Below are 17,563 nucleotides of genomic sequence, written 5' to 3' on the forward strand. Positions count from 1 at the left end.
GATGAATTCAGGCCTTATCAACCATTTCCATTCTTACTTGTCAAAGATAACTTTCCCTCTCCTTTATCAGTTCATGTCTGAATTATTGCAGCATTCCCAACATTGGCCTCCTTTACTCTAGGACCTAATTCCCTGCTCCATGTAAGCTTAGCTGGTCTTTCAGAATCACAGTACAGTTCATTTTGTAAAACAAAGCTCTGAGAGGACACGGACTGATTGTTATACTTCCTTTTTTTCTTAATCCCTTAGAGTATTTTACATAGAGTCAAATACATAGTAAAGATTTTGAATATCTGTTCAAGAAAGATAAACAAAGTAACATACCATTGATAACAGGATTGTGCATCAGGATTTAGCAAGGAAACATCAAAGATGAAGATTTTTCTCTATATCCTCCACATTTCCAAGCATAGAAGGCACACAGAAGTTCAATAATTGACTTTCTAGCCTTAATATTCATGGAGGGTTTCTAGGACTCAGGCTGATGGGATGGGAAAGTGGGAGCAATGTGCCAACAGTCCTCTGCCTACGATCTCAGAAGGGAGATCAACCCAGCTCTGACCCCAATAGAACATCCACAAGGAACAGAGTCCTTATTGAATAGCAAACTCCTCTCCCTTTCCAAATCTGATCTTCCACCTGTTTTAGTTAATGTACTTCTGTCTTACCAGCCACCCACCAAAGCTCTGAATTACTTTTGACACCTCCCTACCACATCCAGTTATGGATTGTGTGATCTCTGCTCTCTCCTTTGTTCCTGCCATCAGTACCCTGGTTCAAATCTCATCACCTTTAACTGAGAGGATTGTAGCCACTATGCATCTGGTCTTCCCCCTAAGTCTTTTCCAGTTCCTTTTATCCAACGGTAGCTAGTGTAATCCAGATTGGAGCACAATTGATAATGTATCTCTTATTTTCTGAATTAAAACTTTATGACTCTATCTCATATGGATTAAAGTTCAAATTTCTTATGGCATTCAAGGAACAGTGATTGGACTCCAGCCTTCATTTCACCCTTGTTCCCAGTCCTCCCCAGTAGCCATCCTATGCTGGCTACTTGCCTTTCTCTTTAACTGACCTCTATGCTGTTCTGCATCTCTTTGGTTATGTTATTTTCTGTATCTAAAACAACCTTCATTCTCTGACAAAAGGCAACATAGTGCAAAGTTTAAGAACACGGACTCAGGCATGTGTTTGAATCCTATTTTTGTGTTTATAAAATGGGCATAATAGTACCTATTTCATAGGGTTGATATGAGAGCAAATTATATAAAATACTTCAGCTAGGCATCATCTCCCTTTTTCAAGGCATGCTTTACTATCCCTCAGCTGCAGTTACATGTGTTCATGTCTTAACTGCCTCTGTACCAAGTTTTTTAAAGATCCTTTACAATTATCTTTGTATCTCTTATCCCTTCAGTGCCTTGAACAGAATAAGTATTAAAAACATTGTGAGATGTGAGTTAAATTTGGGCTATATAGTATACACCAGTAACACCACCACTCAGCTGAGGACAGTGGGAGGGTGAAAGCTAAGCATAGGACCCAGATAAGTATTCATTCTAACAAAGACGTTACATGCCTACTATGAGCCTGGCACTGGGAATTCAGCAGTAAAGAAGGCCCAGACTAAAGTTCAAGGAGCTTCTAACCTAGAAAAGAATAGGATTTTGAGCTGCGTGTGCTGAGGTGGTGAATTACGAGGGCAGGGGAGGACCTGAAGGGATTCCAGAATGGCACAGGGTAGTTGGGCAGGCTAAGATGACGGTTAAGTTTTATCAGAAAATGTAGAGCAAAAGGAAATGTGACTATGTTCCTTAACCCCTAGCAGATCTCTTGAGTTTTCTTTCTGTGAACCTGCTTTTTTGGGAAGCCATGCAGTGCCAATAAGACTTGGCACTCCTCTTCCTCTGAGTATCCATAGAAAATGACCTTGCCTTTCTGCTCAGAACTATTCCTTCTCTTTCCACATGTAACCCTGAGTTTGCATCTTCTATCCTCAGTGCCTGCTTCCATTCAGTCTGTCTGTCTGCAATACCTACTATATGCTGGGCTCTTGGCTAGGCCCAGGGGCTGCAGAAAGGAACCTTGCTCTCAAGGGATTCATGGACACAATCCAGTGAACAGACCATGACTAAATAGTGTGCTTGGTGCTGTGTGTTAACCCCAGAGTGCCAGCCTGAGGAGTTGAGGGAGGCATCTCCTAGGCAATGACTCCATTGGAATCAAATCTTAATGACTGGACAAGAGCTCTGTCACCCAAGAAGGAGTGAGGGCCTGCCTTCGATTGAACAGCTGGTACAAATCTCATAGCCTGTGAGCCAGAATACCCTGGAATGACTCCACTTTATCCCCATCTCCTTTCCCCTTCAGCCGAGATCCATTTGCCACCTGACCCCCCACCCCAGCACTGGCTGCACTGCCGTGGCCACATTAAGACTTGGCCCCAGATGGAGGACAAGTCAGGAAGCTGCTGCACCAATATGGCTGACTGAAGCTGCCCAAGGCCCTGGAAGGAGGAAGTGGATAAGTGCCTTATCCAAAAGGATACAGCAGCCTCAGGCCTTATCAGGCGGCAGGAGCTTCCTCACCCCCTCCCCAACCCCTGACCAAGTCAAAATGTGCCACAGCTGATGTGTGTGAGGGGAGGAGGAGATGCAGAACTGTGGGCTGGAGTGGAGGTGTACAGACCAGTCGGTTCACGGTTGCACTACCCCAAGTAGAAAGCAAAGGTAGCTTAGACTAGCATGCTGGTAGTGGAAAAGGGGGGAAGATTCAAGAGACAAGAGACATAGTTGAAAGGCAGAGTCACCAGGACTTGGTGATAAACTACTCTCAAGAAAAGGGAGGAGTTGGCTTTCAGCCATAAGTATCCACCCCCAGGGCGACCTCACCCGCTTCCTGGCAATCCTAGAAACCATATGGATCCAGGACCTATATAGCCTTTTACTCTGCCCACTGCTCAGCAAGTGGGTTCCAGTTTGATAAGAAAAACTTCCTGTGGTGGAACTGAAAGGAGCTAATCCATTCCTGCCTAGGACGTTGTGGGAGAAAGAAGATGGCCAGAGCTTTGTGTCCACTTCGTGCCCTCTGGCTTCTGGAGTGGGTGCAGCTGCTCTTGGGACCAGGTGCTTCCCCTCCAACCTGGGCCTTGAACCTGGACCCAGTGCGGCTCACCGTCTACACAGGCTCCAATGACAGCGACTTTGGGTTTTCATTGGACTTCTTCAAGGACAGCCATGGGAGGTGAGCCCTGGAGGAACTCCCCCACCATCACTGCCTTTGTGGGTCTCAAGTTCCCCTTGTGATAGAGGTTGAGCAAAGTGACTTCTAGGATCTATTCCTGCTGAGTTCTTGTTAGGAATTCTGGGGAGGGATCAGCTCAGGTGAGGGTATCAGCGAGGGGCACCACTGGGGACCTGGGCACAGTAAGAAGAAAGGGAAGGCAAAAGTTGATACCTTATTTTTTCCCCAAGGGTCAGTGTTATGATCCACTCCACCCTCATCCCCTAGAAATACAGAGAGGAGAACATATCTTAAATTGACTTGCAAACCTTGCCGTTCAACTCCATTCCTTTCATCCCCATCAAAATTATAGATATTTGAGAAGAAGCAATAGAGCATTCATGGTTGGGACTGATCAGGCTGTGAAATCAGACTGCCAAGATCAGAGTCCTGGCTCTTCCTCTTTATAGGAACTACTCTGAGCTAGTTACTTATTGAAGTGGGTATTAATGTCCAGTTTCGGGGAGTGGCAATGGCAAATGGCCTTCAAGTATTAGCTCCTTGGGGAATTTCCTCTGCCGAAGAGAGCCACTCCCCCAAAGTTAAGTCCCCTTCCAAATGTGGCCTATGACCAATGACTGATGGAGTATGGAAGGAGGGAAGAAGTGTAAGCATCCAACTCTCTTACCTCAGGACAGTTCTGAAGGGTCTTTTTAGCTCCAGAGTTCCCAGGCCATTGGCCCATGGCTGTCATTGGGCCTGAATCTCAACTTGACTCTCTCCTCTGCCCACTCCTGCTTCTTTCACCTCTTTTCCACAGATACTGGTTTTGGGAATGACTTAATAAGCATGCCGCATGCCTTAAAAGATAAACAAACAAACACATTGCATTTGTTAAGCACTTGTTATGTATTATTTGGCTGGCACCATGCTGAATGTTCCTTATACATTTATTTCATTTACTTCTCCTGACAGCATTGATTGGTTGGTATTGTCCACATTTTATATATGGCAGAGCTGTGATTTGAACCTAGATCTACTAGAGCCCTCAGATGTCAGCACCCCACCACCCACTTTAGAGGTGCCCACTGCTTCCCTAATTCTTCACCATTAAAACTGGCTCTCAGGAAGGGATCTGATAACAGTCTAACAGTCTCCAGACAGATGTAATACGATGTATGTAAACCCCTGGTTCTTGGTTGGGCGAGTGGGGAATGTAGATTGTGTACAGAGCTTAGGAAGTCTCTTTCAGCAGGGATATCAAACCCTTCGTGTTCAAATAAAAAAAAAAATGGTTAAAGCCTCAGCTTTACCCTTAATTTCCCAGGTGACTGTGGGCATGTGATTTCTCTCGCTGGGAGTCAGTTTCACTGGCCATAAAATAAAATATTGCCCTCGATGGCCGGTGAAGTCTCATCGAGGACAGATGATTCTGTGACCCCCAGGGCACACTGCCCTTCCGGGTAGTGCTCCCACCGCGAGCACTGGGACTAGGGGTACCCTGGAATGTGCACTGCGCTTACCCCGCTTTCTTATGCAGCGTGTCCATCGTGGTGGGTGCCCCAAGGGCCGAGGGCCGCAGCCAGGAGAAGACGGGCGGCGTTTTCCTGTGCCCCTGGAAGGCCGAGGGCGGCCAATGCAACCCGCTGGTCTTCGACCTCAGTGAGTCCTGGGCAAGGAGGGAAAGAGAGGGAGGCGGGAGCGTGGATAGCTGGGCTTCAGCGCCCCACCCCTTCTCGTGCCCTCCAGATGATGAGACGCGAACCATTGGCACCCAAACTTTACAGACCTTCAAGGCTGGGCAAGGACTGGGGGCGTCGGTCGTCAGTTGGAGAGACAACATTGTGGTGGGTGTTATTACACGACAGGGCTCAGGGAGCAGACCCGGGTAGGGACACGTGGAGGGGGGAACCCGAGTTCCGCCCTTTCCCCACTCTCCTGTGGCCCTGCTTCAGGCCTGCGCCCCCTGGCAGCATTGGAACGTCCTAGAAAACACCGAGGAAGCTGAGAAGACGCCGGTAGGTGGCTGCTTCGTGGCTCAGCTCCAGAACAGCGGTCGCGCGGAGTACTCGCCCTGCCGGGACAACACCATGAGCCAAGCTTACTCGAAAAGTCAGTTTGGTGAGCGCCTCTCTTGGTTTTGGCTACTCCCACTCGTGGCCATTTAGCCCCACACTTAATATGATCCTTACCCCCTGCCCCTAAAGCCCCCCCATGCCCTGCTTTCAATCCGGCATCGCCCACTGGTCCAGCTCAGTCTGCGCCCGCCGCGCTAAGACCACGCCTCAGTATTACCCAGTGGCCCCGCCCCATATGACAATAACGCTACGCGACGCCCCGCCCCAGGCTCCAGAGCAGGCTTCTCGGTTTTCCCCTTCACTGACTCTTCCTCCTTTCCTCCTTTAGGAGACAAGCGCTATTGCGAAGCCGGCTTCAGCTCCGCAGTCACTCAGGCGAGTTAGGGAGCATAAGCGGCGTAGGGGCAGCTCCCAGAAAGGAACGCCTCTCACTCACTTCCAGGGCTTTCCTTTCAGGCTGGGGAGCTGGTGCTTGGAGCTCCTGGCGGCTATTTTTTCTTAGGTACATGTCCATCCATTCACCTCCCTTCTCTCGACCTGGATAGACTCCAGGGGTCTGGGCCCCAACACCCGCTGTCCCTCGCGCCCTAGGTCTCCTGGCACGGGCTCCAATTGCCGATATCATCTCGAATTACCGCCAGGGCACCCTCTTGTGGCACGTGCCCACCCAGCGGCTCACCTTCGACTACAGCCGCCCAGAGTACTACGATGGCTACCGGGGTAACCCTGGCACTCCTTTCGGAGCTTCCCAGCACCCTTAAGTGTTGACCGCCGGTCCGATCCTGCCTTTGTGGGAACGCCCCCATGCTAACCCCGCCTGGCCAGCCCCAGCGCTAAGGCGCCTGCCTCCACCCTCTCCTTCCGCACCTCCCCCCACCCCACAACCCGCAGACTGCCCGGCTCTCATATGCCTGCCCCACCTCACCTTACCGCCCTGGATTCGCTACGTGGCCTAGGGCAGATCTTGACCTCTCGATGGCCTCAATTTTCCCGTCTACACAATTGCAGGGTTTGGACTGGGTGGTCTCTGAGTCCCCTTTCCTCGCGCTCAGCCCCCTCCCTGCTTCGCCCTCCCGGAAAGACTAATTCGAGCTGTGTCTTCAGGGTACTCCGTGGCTGTGGGCGAGTTCGACGGGAATCTTAACACTACAGGCAAGAAATTCACCTAGTTAGGGGTGGGAGTTGGGGAGCCCAGCCTGGGAAGGAGCACCTCCCCCCTCCGGCCACGGTAATCTCTCCAGGATGCTGAATGTGGGCGGAAGGCGGGTAGGTTCCAAGGACCTCACTCGCTGGGTCTGGCTCTCCCCAGAGTATGTCTTCGGTGCCCCTACCTGGAGATGGACCCTGGGAGCGGTGAGTGTCCTCTGCCAGCCACCCAGTATCCTGAAGCCAGTCTTCAGCCTGACAATCCCCCTAAACCTCCTGCTCTTCTGCCCGGTGGTTAAAACTGACATGCTCCTGTGTATTGTCCCCGCAGGTGGAAATTTTGGGCTCCTATTACCAGAGGCTGCACCTACTGCACGGAGAGCAGGTGGGGGCCAGGTCCTGGTGCGGGTGGCCGATGCTGGGGGATTGATACCCTAGAATGTTCCACGAGACATGGTAAGGGTGAAGTCTAAGAGAGGGTGACAAGTCCTGGAGCAGAAATTAAGGTGCACCCCGTCTTCCTGCAGATGGCTTCATATTTCGGGCACTCAGTGGCCGTCACTGATGTCAACGGGGACGGGTGAGGAACCAGATGCCCCACTCCTACCCAGCTGGTTCCCCAGTTACCAGAGGCCTCGACTGCCCTTGGTCTTCTCCTTTCCTAACCCTCACTCCCACATGACCACCCAGGTGGGAGCGGGAGGGTGAGGATTTACTCCTGGTCTGTGACATATCCCTAGCCTACCCCCACATAACTGCCCGCTGGGCCTGCAGGAAGCATGACCTCTTGGTGGGCGCACCACTGTACATGGAGAACCGTGCTGACCGCAAGCTGGCCGAGGTGGGGCGCGTTTACTTGTTCCTGCAGTCTCGAGGCTCCCGTGTTCTGGGTGGTCCCAGCCTTCTGCTGACTGGCACACAGCTCTACGGGCGATTTGGCTCGGCCATCGCACCTCTGGGCGACCTCAACCAGGATGGCTACAATGGTAAGGGAAGAAAGGAGCCCCACTTGCTGCAGAGGGGTTAACAGCCACAACAAGGACCATGGATTTGACCTTGAGGGCAGCAGGCGCCAGGAAGGGTTTGCAGCAGGAGACAGTTAAAGGAGACCAATTAGGATTTGTTTGCTTTAGTCTAGGCAAGAGATGGTGACTACCTGGATGTCGATTTTGGCAGTGGAGTTGGAGATGACAGTGATTTCAAGATATTTATTACTTAGATTATTAAGATTTGATGGATGACTGGATGTAGGGCTGAGAGAAAGAGGAGTTAGATGGGTGATGGTTCCCTCCACTGCCTGGAGCTCAGGCCATGCAGCAGGTCTGGAAGGGGTGAGACGGGGTGGGGGAGATCAGCAGTTCAGCTCGGGGCCTCTGTGATATTAAAGGACTTAGGAGCATTAGGCAGACAAGTCCAGAGAACAGCTGTATGTAGCTTCCTTCCCCCACTTCCAGCAGAGGGATCTGAGTGGGAGACAGGGGCTTGGGGAGAGTGGATGAGGTCCTGGGAGCTTGTGAATTGTGAAGAGGCCCAGGACAGAGCCCTGGGGAGCAAGAGCATTTAGCGGACTTCCACAGAAAATGAGTCTGGAAAGGAGACAGAGGAATGTTCAGAGAGGTAGGAAGGAAACCGGGAGATCTGATGATCCAGAACTCAAAGGAAGAGTGCTTTAAGCAGGAAGAAGCTGGATCAGTGGCTCCAGATGCTGCTGAAAGTTACAGTTAGATGGGTCTGGAGAAGCATCCGTGGGCTTTAGCAAGAAAGAGGTCATGGGTGACAGTGACAAGAACTGATTTAGGGCTGGGTAGGGACCAAAGCCAGAATGCCATGGGGCAAGGTATGAATGGAGGTGAGGAATTGATAACAGCCAGGGTAGACAGCTCTTCCAACCAGTCTGTGAAAGGAAAATGAGAAAAGATGATTTCTGAAAGGACATGAAGGTCAAGGGAAGATTATTTTAATTTCAAAGAATATGGAGTAGGTTGAATGTGGAGGAAAATTATCTTGTAGGGTAATGGGGCAGGGAGAGCAGAGTGAGCTGGAGGAGGGTCCCTGTAATGCCTGGAGGATGTGGAGGTGGGATGCTCAGCCCAGTGGCAGGGTAAAGAAGAAACACCTAGTCCAGGGTCATGCGGAAAGGGGGAAAAAGTCCGTGTGGAGTTATAGTAAAAGAGTTGGGCTGCTTCTCTTTGTGAAGGAAGTGGGGACCTGGGAACTTGACTGAATGGAGAAAGCTTGAAATAGATGCTGAGCAAGAAAACCCCGAGGGACTGCTGGGCAGCACCAAGGTCTCTGGTGAAAGCTGGAGGTCAGAAATTTATAGTGTCCAATATGGTGGGGTCTGGCTAGGCTTGCTCAGGACTGGCAATGGGGGCAAGATGGCTGAGGATATGGCAAGAGTGATCCGATGGTCAGAAAATAAGTGAATAGATGAGGAAGCCAAAGATCAGGAGACAGTAGAGGCCCAGGGCCTGGGGACGAGACTGCTGATCTGAGTGGTCTGTTTGGATGAATTCTATGTAACTCGATCAGAAACATCAATAAAGATTTTGAAAAGAAAAAACTGCATGGAAAACATACCGTAAAGTCAGAAAACAAAGGAAAGACAGTTACAAGATTGTATCAAAGATCTTAATTCCTATCACATGCAAAGAATTCTTACAAATTAATAAGATTATGATGATTAATATATTTTCAAGAGGGATCTGATAAGTTATTAGTGGTGACAAGCCCTTGGTGTGGCTCTGGGTTTGCATGGTGGGAGTGGAATGGAGTGAAGACCCCAGGGGAAGAGGGGGCCAGTATTTAATAGGTCTTTGTTACTTAATCTTCTGGGATTCCATTTTCTCTTCTAAAATGAGAAGAATAATGCCTGATTTTCAGGATTAAATGAAATTATGTCAATCTATTTTCCTCAACAGATAGTGAGAGCTGTTACTGTTTTTCTAATAAGCTGACTTGATGAGTGTCCCTCCTACCCAATTGTAAACTCCTGGAGGCAGGGCCACTGCCTTCTTGACCCGGACTTTTGCATTCCTCTCCTGGTCTCCCTGGGGTCTGCCCAGGGAAGGAGCTCAGGAAAGTTTCACAGGACCATCTGGAGAGACTGGATAACAAGCAGCCACTCCCTTTCTGTTGCTCCTTCCAGATGTTGCAGTGGCTGCCCCCTATGGTGGTCCCAGCGGTCGGGGCCAAGTGTTGGTGTTCCTGGGTCAGAGTGAAGGGCTTAACTCACACCCCTCCCAGGTCCTGGACAGCCCCTTTCCTACAGTCTCTGGCTTTGGCTTCTCCCTTCGAGGTGCCACAGACATCGATGACAATGGATACCCAGGTGCCCCTGGACTGCCTCCAGCTAGACAGGGAAGGCCCTTGGGTATTAGCTGGAGATGCTGAGAGACATAGCCAGGGGCCCGTGCCTGACCTGGTGCCCGACTGACAGCTCTGACTTGTCTGTGGGGCTGGGATGACAGGGGAGGCCAGATCAGACTTACAGTGGGGGAGGTAGGGTGGGGAACCCCTGGGAAAATGAGATAAGGACCCCAATGCCCTCGCTAATGAACAATTCTGACACCTCTTCCCTCCCCACCAATGTCTATAGACCTGCTGGTAGGAGCTTACGGGGCCAACAAGGTTGTTGTGTACAGGTGAGCCCTGGCTCCAGGGGCAGGGTTGGGGAGGACCCGCACCATCAGAGGAGACTAGGCCAGGAAGTGTCACAGTGGCAAGCCTCCCTCATCCCACCAGAGCTCAGCCAGTTGTGAGAGTTGTTGTCCAGCTGCTGGTGCAAGATTCGCTGAATCCTGCTGTAAAGAATTGTGACCTGCCCCAGACCAAGACACGAGTGAGCTGGTGAGGAGATGGAGGGCATGGGCCAGGCAGGACCTGGGACCTCAGTTGGGGAGCCCTAGCCCCTCATCCCCTCTCATGTCTTTGCAGCTTTAACATCGATATATGTGTGGGAGCCACTGGGCACAACATTCCCAAGAAGCTGCGTGAGTAGCCCGATGGGGACAGGAGGGAGATGGGCCTGGCTCCCCCTGGGAGCTGGCCAAGGAGACCCTGGCCCTCCCTACTTGCCCTGCCAGGCCTAAATGCCGAGCTGCAGCTGGACCGGCAGAAGCCCCGCCAGGGCCGGCGGGTGCTACTACTGGCCTCTCAACAGGCGAGCGCTATCCTGCATCTGGATCTGGGCGAGAGGAACAGCACCACCTGCCAAAACATTACAGCCTTCCTCCGAGTACGCCCAGGCTGGGGATGGGCAGGACAGGGCAGGGTGTGTGGAACCTGTTCATCCAGCCCTGGCTTAGGCTGGGCGCTGCAGGGGATGGCCAATGAGACACACATGGTAGGGTGTGTGGTAGCAAGATGGCCTGACTCTTGCCCCCTCCCTAGGATGAGGCTGACTTCCGGGACAAGCTGAGCCCCATCATGCTCAGCTTCAATATGTCCCTGCAGCCCGAGAAGGATGGAATAGTGCCTGTTTCTGTGCTGCATGGAGACACCCACATCCAGAAACAGGTAGGGGTGGGTGGGTGCAGGCAAGAGAGGTGCAGGATCCCCTGCCAGAGAGTCAGAGTTGGGGATAGTGTCCAAATCGTAATGTGAACCCCAAAACCTGGATGTCACCTACAATCTGATATTACTCTAAACCCTAATGAAACCTCTAAAATCTCAATATCCCCAAACCCTCATCTAAATCCCGAATATTGATGTCACCTCTAAACTTTGATATAAACCCTGATGCTTCTCCTTTTCCTTCCCAGACCTTCTAGTTCCCTAAGCCCTGAAGTAACCCCCAAACTTACCCACACACCTGATGTGCCCCCTCTAGACCCGCATCATCCTGGACTGTGGGGAAGATGACCTGTGTGTGCCACAGCTCCAGCTCACTGCCAACGTGTATGGAGACCTCCCACACTCCCCGACGCTGGCCCCATCTGCCCTGATGACACCCACTCCCCACCTGGGTCCTGATCCTCTGTCCTCAGCCTGTCCCCTCCTCTCAGACCCTGGGGTTTACTCCTTTCTCCCAATAGGACGGGCTCCCCCCTCCTAATCGGAGCCGATAATGTGCTGGAGCTGCAGATGGATGCAGCCAACAAGGGTGAGGGAGCCTACGAGGCTGAGCTGGCCGTGCACCTGCCCCCAGGTGCCCACTACATGCAGGCCCTCAGCAACAACAAGGTGAGTGTGCCACCCCCGGGGTGTTGTTGGGGGGCCTGGAAGGAGCAGGAGCCTTGATTCTCATCTCCCACCTGAGAGCTCCCACTTCTTTTATGCTTTCCTTTAAAAGCTGTGATTTTTTTTTCCTTTTAATTTGGGAGAGCAGTACTTGCTAATGGCACAAAATTCAAGAACTCTGTTATAAACCCCAAACCAAGAATGGCTCAGGAAATGAATGTTAACATTTGGTGAACTTCCTTCCAGTCTTATTTCTCAACATTGACTTTTACATAAGGATATGTTTATTTTATTGATGTAATTTAAAACAATGGGCTTATACTCCATGTAATGTTTTGTGGGTTTAATTTTTTTAAATCATTAAAAAGAATAAAGTGCTACAATAATACATAAAGAGGAATATGACAGTCCCTTAAACTCCCTCACTGAGAAACTCCCCTCCTCTCCCTGGCATCCTCCCTTCCCTGACTTTCCAAGGGAGCTTAAATATATATGGGATGCTCTGTGACCACCTTCTTTCTTGGGACTGCCACCTCAAAGGACTTTGAGAGGCTCATCTGTAACCAGAAGAAGGAGAATGAGACCAAGGTGGTGCTTTGTGAGCTGGGCAACCCCATGAAGAGGAATGCCCAGGTGAGACCACCACGTCCTGGGTGCTGGGTCTCCTCTACCAGGGGTTCATAGGCAGCTAGGTTTTAGGGGCTAGGTTTGCAGTCAGATGGCTCTAGACTGGACTTCTGGTCCTTCTACTCCCTAGATATATGTTCTTGGGTGAGTAACTCCTTTGAGTGGGCTTCTGAGCAAGATGGAGATAAATGAGGGCACCCTTGAAGGATGAGGACTGAAGGCCACATTCAGAGCAGGACCACCCTCAGTGGGCATTTGGGCAGTGACTTTGGCCCTCCTGTCTCTCAGATAGGAATCACGATGTTGGTGAGTGTGGGGAACCTGGAAGAGGCTGGGGAGCAGGTGTCCTTCCGGCTGCAGATCAAGAGGTACTAGACTGGGGACCACTCCCCTCCCCTGTCCGATCCTAATGTAGAGACCCTTCAGATGCCCTCCATACATAAGGGTCATCTGGGATGCCCACTCCTTAGACTGTCCTGTTCCTTTTCTTCCTCAGAAATTGTTTCTGAGTCTTGGAGCCCTAGAGGAAGTTCTTTTCCAGGTCTAACTTTAGTGTAGCATGCTGCTTGTGGAACTAGCTCTTCCTGAGCCCTCTGAAATTCTGGCCCTGCCCCAGAGAGTCCTGATGTTCACTGGGCTGGCATCCCTAACCTGTTTCTCCTCATCCATTCCCCTACAGCAAGAACAGCCAGAATCCAAACAGTGAGACTGTGGTGCTGGATGTGCCAGTCCGTGCAAAGGCTCATGTGGAGCTGAGAGGGTGAGAGGCCAGGGATGGATAAGGGAGATGGCAGGCAGAGCCTGAAGGTTCAGGGGATCCTGGGAGAACCCCCACAGGCAAGTCAAGGGATCCAGCTCACTCTGGGGTTCTTGGGCCCTGGCAGGAACTCCTTTCCAGCCTCCCTGGTGGTGGTAGCAGAAGAAAGCAACAAGGAGATCAGCTCAGACAGCTGGGGCCCCAAAGTGGAGCACACCTATGAGGTAGGGAGGAGCCTCCGGGCCTCAGGCTGGGGTGGGAGGGTCCCAGGAGTTAGTCTAGGTCCTGAGCCACCTAACTTTCTGCCACCACCACCCCACCAGCTCCACAACAATGGTCCTGGCACTGTAAGTGGCCTCCGCCTTCTCCTTGGCCTCCCTGGCCAGTCCCAGCCCTCTGACCTGCTCTACATCCTTGATATACAGCCCCAGGGAGGCCTTCAGTGCTCCCCAGAGCCTTCTCCCAACCCCCTCAAGGTGAGAGCCTGGGTGGAAGAAAGAGCTGTGGGTGAGTCCCCAGCCCATCAACCGGGACCCCTCTGGGAGGGCAGGGAGATGGACAGAGCTCAGGACCTGAAGGCCTCTTTTCCTCCCCAGCTGGACTGGAGGCTGCCCAGCCCCAGCCCTTCCCCTCTTTACCCGGCCCACCATAAGAGGGATCGCAGACAGGCATTCCTGTCAGAGAAGAAGCAGCCCTCCAGGCTTCAGGATTCAATTCTGGTGGTGAGCAGTCTCTGTGGTCTCCAGCTGGGGCCTCCCTGGAGCCCAGAGACAGAGGGGATGAGGTAGAGGCAGGGAGAGAGAGGGGCAGCTGGTATGATGTGGGCCTCGAGTGGGCCACCTTGGTCCCACAGAGTCCTCCACAAGAATATGAAGAATTGTGCTGGCCTTGTGTCTGGGGCGGGGGCCACTTGAATTTAATATTTCCAGCGCATTAAAGAAAATGAGTAAATGCCAAAGCAGGGTTGCAAAAATTCTGGGTATTGAACGCTATATGATTCATTCACTTCTTCCTGCCTTCTCCCTGCATCTCGGGGACTGTGTGAGTAATCACATTTAGAGATAACGTCCGAAGCTTGAATCTGAGGCCCTTCCGGAGGGGGAAGCCAGGCCCCAGCTTCCTGACCCCCAGACGCCTCTGTCTTGGGTCCTGTGATGAGGGGATGATGGGTCAGGAGGGGCTGGGGACTGATGACGCATCCCCTCAGAGCTGCGATTCGGCGCCCTGTACTGTGGTGCAGTGTGAGCTGCAGGAGATGACGCGTGGGCAGCGGGCCATGGTCACGGTGCTGGCCTTCCTGTGGTTACCCAGCCTGCGCCAGGTGGGCCTGGGTGCGGGTGGGCGGGGCCTCCTGGGGGCGGGGCCCAAGTGTGCTGGGGGCGGGGCTTCGGGGAGCGGGAAGAGAGTGAGGGCAAGATTTACTCTGGACTTTGGAGGGGACAGGATTAGGCGAGACGGGAGTCTGTGGCTGGGACTCTTGCAACCAACAGACCTCGTGTAAATGGCTTTCACCCCCACCCTATCCAGAGGCCCCTGGATCAGTTTGTGCTGCAGTCGCACGCTTGGTTCAACGTCTCCTCTCTTCCCTACGCCGTGCCCGCCCTCAGCCTGCCCAGTGGGGAAGCTCTGGTAAGTGTGGAAGGATGGTGGGGCAGAAATGAGTCCTGCAGGTCTCCCATCGGTCTTCCTACGTGTTTGTGCCCAGCAGGATGGGGGCGGGGCCTCCCCAGGTCTGAGAGATGGGACAGGTAGGTGGCTTGGGTGGGGGTCACCAGCCCACAAGTTTGAGTCTTTGGGAAAGGCAAGTGTCACCGTGACCGAGGAGATGCGCGGGTCTCCCCTCAGGTGCAGACGCAGTTGCTTCAGGTCCTGGAGGAGAGGGACATTCCAATCTGGTGGGTGTTGGTAGGCGTGCTGGGCGGCCTGCTGCTGCTCACACTCCTGGTCCTGGCCATGTGGAAGGTGAGGAATGAAGGGAGGGTGGGGTCTGAGGGTGGGCAGTCTCACAGGGAGTCAGAAAGAGATGGTGACCCAAGTGGGTGATCTGTCTCTGATCTACATCTCCTATTAGAGTGTCATTCACCAGAGGACCTTTTCCGGGGCACAGTGCCTGGGAGAGGTGGCACCTGAAATTCTAAGGCCTTTAGACCCATTTCCCCCTGAGAGCAGGACTACCAGGGAATGAGTCCTGCCTTTAGGAATTCCGTGGCCACTGAGAAGGACAAAGTTCACCTCCTCCCTGTTCTGTCCTTCCCCTGACTGAGGTGGGAGACCGAGATCTGATCCAGACCTTGCTTCCTGCTCCTTCTGAGGCCCTGGTGGGTCACTCCCAACTCAGCACCTGAAGAACATGTGGGCGGTTCTCAAACTCGCTCAGGTGTCCAGGCTCTGGGAAGCCATGGTGCTTTTAGGGAAAACCGCACATTAGACTTATAATAATCAAATACATACTACATGAGCTTGAGTCACATAAAGACATAATCATCAATATTTAAGAAAAATTCAGGGAAGAAAAAACAAAACATTAAAAAAGATTTTTTGTTATAGGCATTATCTCTAAATGGGGAATGGTTTCCATTTGATGGTGGGGTTTGTATTCGCTGCTGGTCCAGGGCGAGGACCTTACCACTGGCTGGTTTCTAGGATATATCCTCCACTGCTGCTCTGGGGTCTAAATATCATCTTTACACCCTGTTCATGTTCCTGTGCACCCCCAGCTTGGCTTCTTCAAACGGAATCGGCCACCTTTAGAAGAAGAAGATGAGGAGGAGTGATGGTGCAGCCCACGCATGCTCTGTCCTAAGCAGGAAGGCTGGGTGGTGCCTGCTTTGCCCCTTCTCCAACGACTGCCTAGCTCTGGTCTCCCACGAGTTGGAGCTGTTCAACGAGGCCTCCCGGTGTCCTCCCCCTCCCATCAGAGCTGGGTCACCTCTTTTCCTGCTGCCTAATAAAGAGCCTGAGCCCCACCTCCAGCATGCTGCCTCCTTTCGGGGTCAGAGGAGTGGAGGGGGCCAGAAGTGATGTTTGGAGTGGGGATCTAGGGCTGACAGAAGTATGAGCAGAGAGGGTCTCTGCCAGGGCAAAGAGTGCAAATTACTGTCTTTGGGGACTGTCAGGGAGTAGAGGGTGGGGGGTGGAACAAGGGAGAAAGGGTGGCAGAGCCTCCAAGTGAGACTGGAGGGGGATGAGTGTCTGAGGGTGGCTGAGTGGGATGGGGGTTGGGATCAGCAGAGAAAACAGGCTGGGACCCTGGTGCGCAGCTTTAAACAATATTTTTTCCTCGATTTTGGAGGGAATAAACCTTAGGATGATCTGAGACTTGGGAAAATAACATGCTGTCCCCATGCTCATAAAAGGAGGTGCTTACAGCTGTGTTCAGAGTAAGGAGGGGCAGAGGGAGGCTGACTAAGCCCTCAGCCTGAGGAAGGCAGTGTTACAGCAGGGAGAGAGGAGCAGGCAATGCTATCTGGCTCCCCTGCTGCCTGCTGTTCCTTCTTCCCCACCAAGGGGAAGGGTTTTCAGTTAGGAGCTTGGGCCCTGGGCAGGGAGCTCACAGGAGGGCTAGGAGTGGAAGACAACGGTCCCACCCTCTAGACTGGAGTCAGCGGATAGAGGTGGGGGTTCCACCTGGAGTCCTGAGAGGTTCATTAGTTCAATATTTACTGAGCACCTGCCATGTACCCAGCACTATTCCAGTGCTGGTTTGGAGCAGTGAAGAAAACAAAGTCTCTGTGCTCATGGAACTTATATTCAACCAAGGATAAAGAATAAACAAATTAATATACGGTCAGGGGCAATTGGTGCTGGAAATACAAATAAAGGTAAGGAGATAATGACTGGATTAAGCGGGTGTTGGGAGAGGGCCGACACTTTAGGGAGAGTGGGCAGGGAAGGCCTTTCTGACGAGGTGAGCAGAGAGATGAATGAATGAAGCAAATGGCTGCAGGGGAATAAAGTGTTCTCGACAGAAAGAGCAGCCAGTGAAAAGGCCTGAAGTGGGAGCAGGCTTGATGTGTAAAAGCAAGGAGGCTCATGGGCTGGAGGTGGGTGAGGGGTCCAGATGAGCTCAGGGGTTGGGGCAGGCAGACAGCACCTTGTGGCCATGGGGAGGAATTTGGACTTGATGCTAAGCATTGCAGGAAGCCATTGATGAACAGACACTTCACAAGAGCTGCTGGTATTTGATTTTACCCAAAGAAGTAACAGGTAGATTCTGAAAAGAAGGGAACGGTTTGACATCCATGCATGGCAAGTTCCAGAACAGGTTTCTAGTTGGGTGACTGTGACCATTTAGGGAAAGATTAAGCTGTGATCCTTGAACACCAGCCAAACTCCCTCTTTCCTCTGCCATTGTAATTGGGTGGCCTCAGACAATTTATCTTGATCCAGCAAAGCATTTGGCATTTGTCCTTATAGACAAGACAGAAATGTGAACTGGATGGTAGAGACTCGGATTTAAAGTTGAACAATTTTGATAAAGCTGAAGGCAATCTCTATGGGGGTGTCCCAAAGCTCCATCCCTGGACTGCCTGATATTGTCAGGAGTCCC

At 52.0% G+C, this 17,563-nt stretch overlaps 1 protein-coding gene and 1 long non-coding RNA gene across 2 annotated transcripts; one reads left to right on the forward strand and one right to left on the reverse strand.

Moving 5' to 3' along the window:
- Positions 1-2,926: 2,926 nt before the first annotated feature.
- LOC116283685 (uncharacterized) lies at positions 2,927-5,373 on the reverse strand. Its single transcript, XR_004193355.2, has 4 exons — positions 5,015-5,373; positions 4,749-4,894; positions 3,914-4,085; positions 2,927-3,419 (listed from the first exon to the last, which is right to left on the reverse strand). It is a non-coding gene; the product is annotated as an uncharacterized lncRNA (long non-coding RNA).
- On the forward strand, positions 3,059-15,980 carry ITGA2B (integrin subunit alpha 2b). The gene is made up of 30 exons (XM_072940054.1): positions 3,059-3,246; positions 4,766-4,887; positions 4,975-5,072; positions 5,181-5,352; positions 5,635-5,678; positions 5,760-5,805; positions 5,895-6,023; positions 6,408-6,455; positions 6,613-6,656; positions 6,781-6,834; positions 6,977-7,029; positions 7,224-7,435; positions 9,598-9,780; positions 10,048-10,093; positions 10,194-10,298; positions 10,386-10,441; positions 10,535-10,686; positions 10,842-10,967; positions 11,281-11,348; positions 11,486-11,633; positions 12,171-12,263; positions 12,546-12,625; positions 12,937-13,017; positions 13,142-13,238; positions 13,338-13,490; positions 13,611-13,736; positions 14,222-14,335; positions 14,542-14,643; positions 14,860-14,976; positions 15,732-15,980. Exons 1-30 carry the CDS (start codon positions 3,059-3,061, stop codon positions 15,786-15,788), a joined length of 3,114 nt encoding a protein of 1,037 aa, XP_072796155.1. The 3' UTR covers positions 15,789-15,980.
- The last annotated feature ends 1,583 nt before the right edge of the window (positions 15,981-17,563 follow it).

The sequence above is a fragment of the Vicugna pacos genome, chromosome 16 (assembly GCF_048564905.1).
Source record: "Vicugna pacos chromosome 16, VicPac4, whole genome shotgun sequence".
NCBI lineage: Eukaryota > Metazoa > Chordata > Mammalia > Artiodactyla > Camelidae > Vicugna > Vicugna pacos.

What these genes read in the sequence shown, in the direction of transcription:
- ITGA2B (XM_072940054.1), top strand. Translation starts at nt 3,059, where the DNA reads ATGGCCAGAGCTTTGTGTCCACTTCGTGCCCTCTGGCTTCTGGAGTGG. An exon ending in TTCAAGGACAGCCATGGGAG is followed by an intron (nt 3,247 to 4,765) that starts GTGAGCCCTGGA and finishes TTTCTTATGCAG; the next exon opens with CGTGTCCATCGTGGTGGGTG. An exon ending in TCAGCTCCGCAGTCACTCAG is followed by an intron (nt 5,679 to 5,759) that starts GCGAGTTAGGGA and finishes CTTTCCTTTCAG; the next exon opens with GCTGGGGAGCTGGTGCTTGG.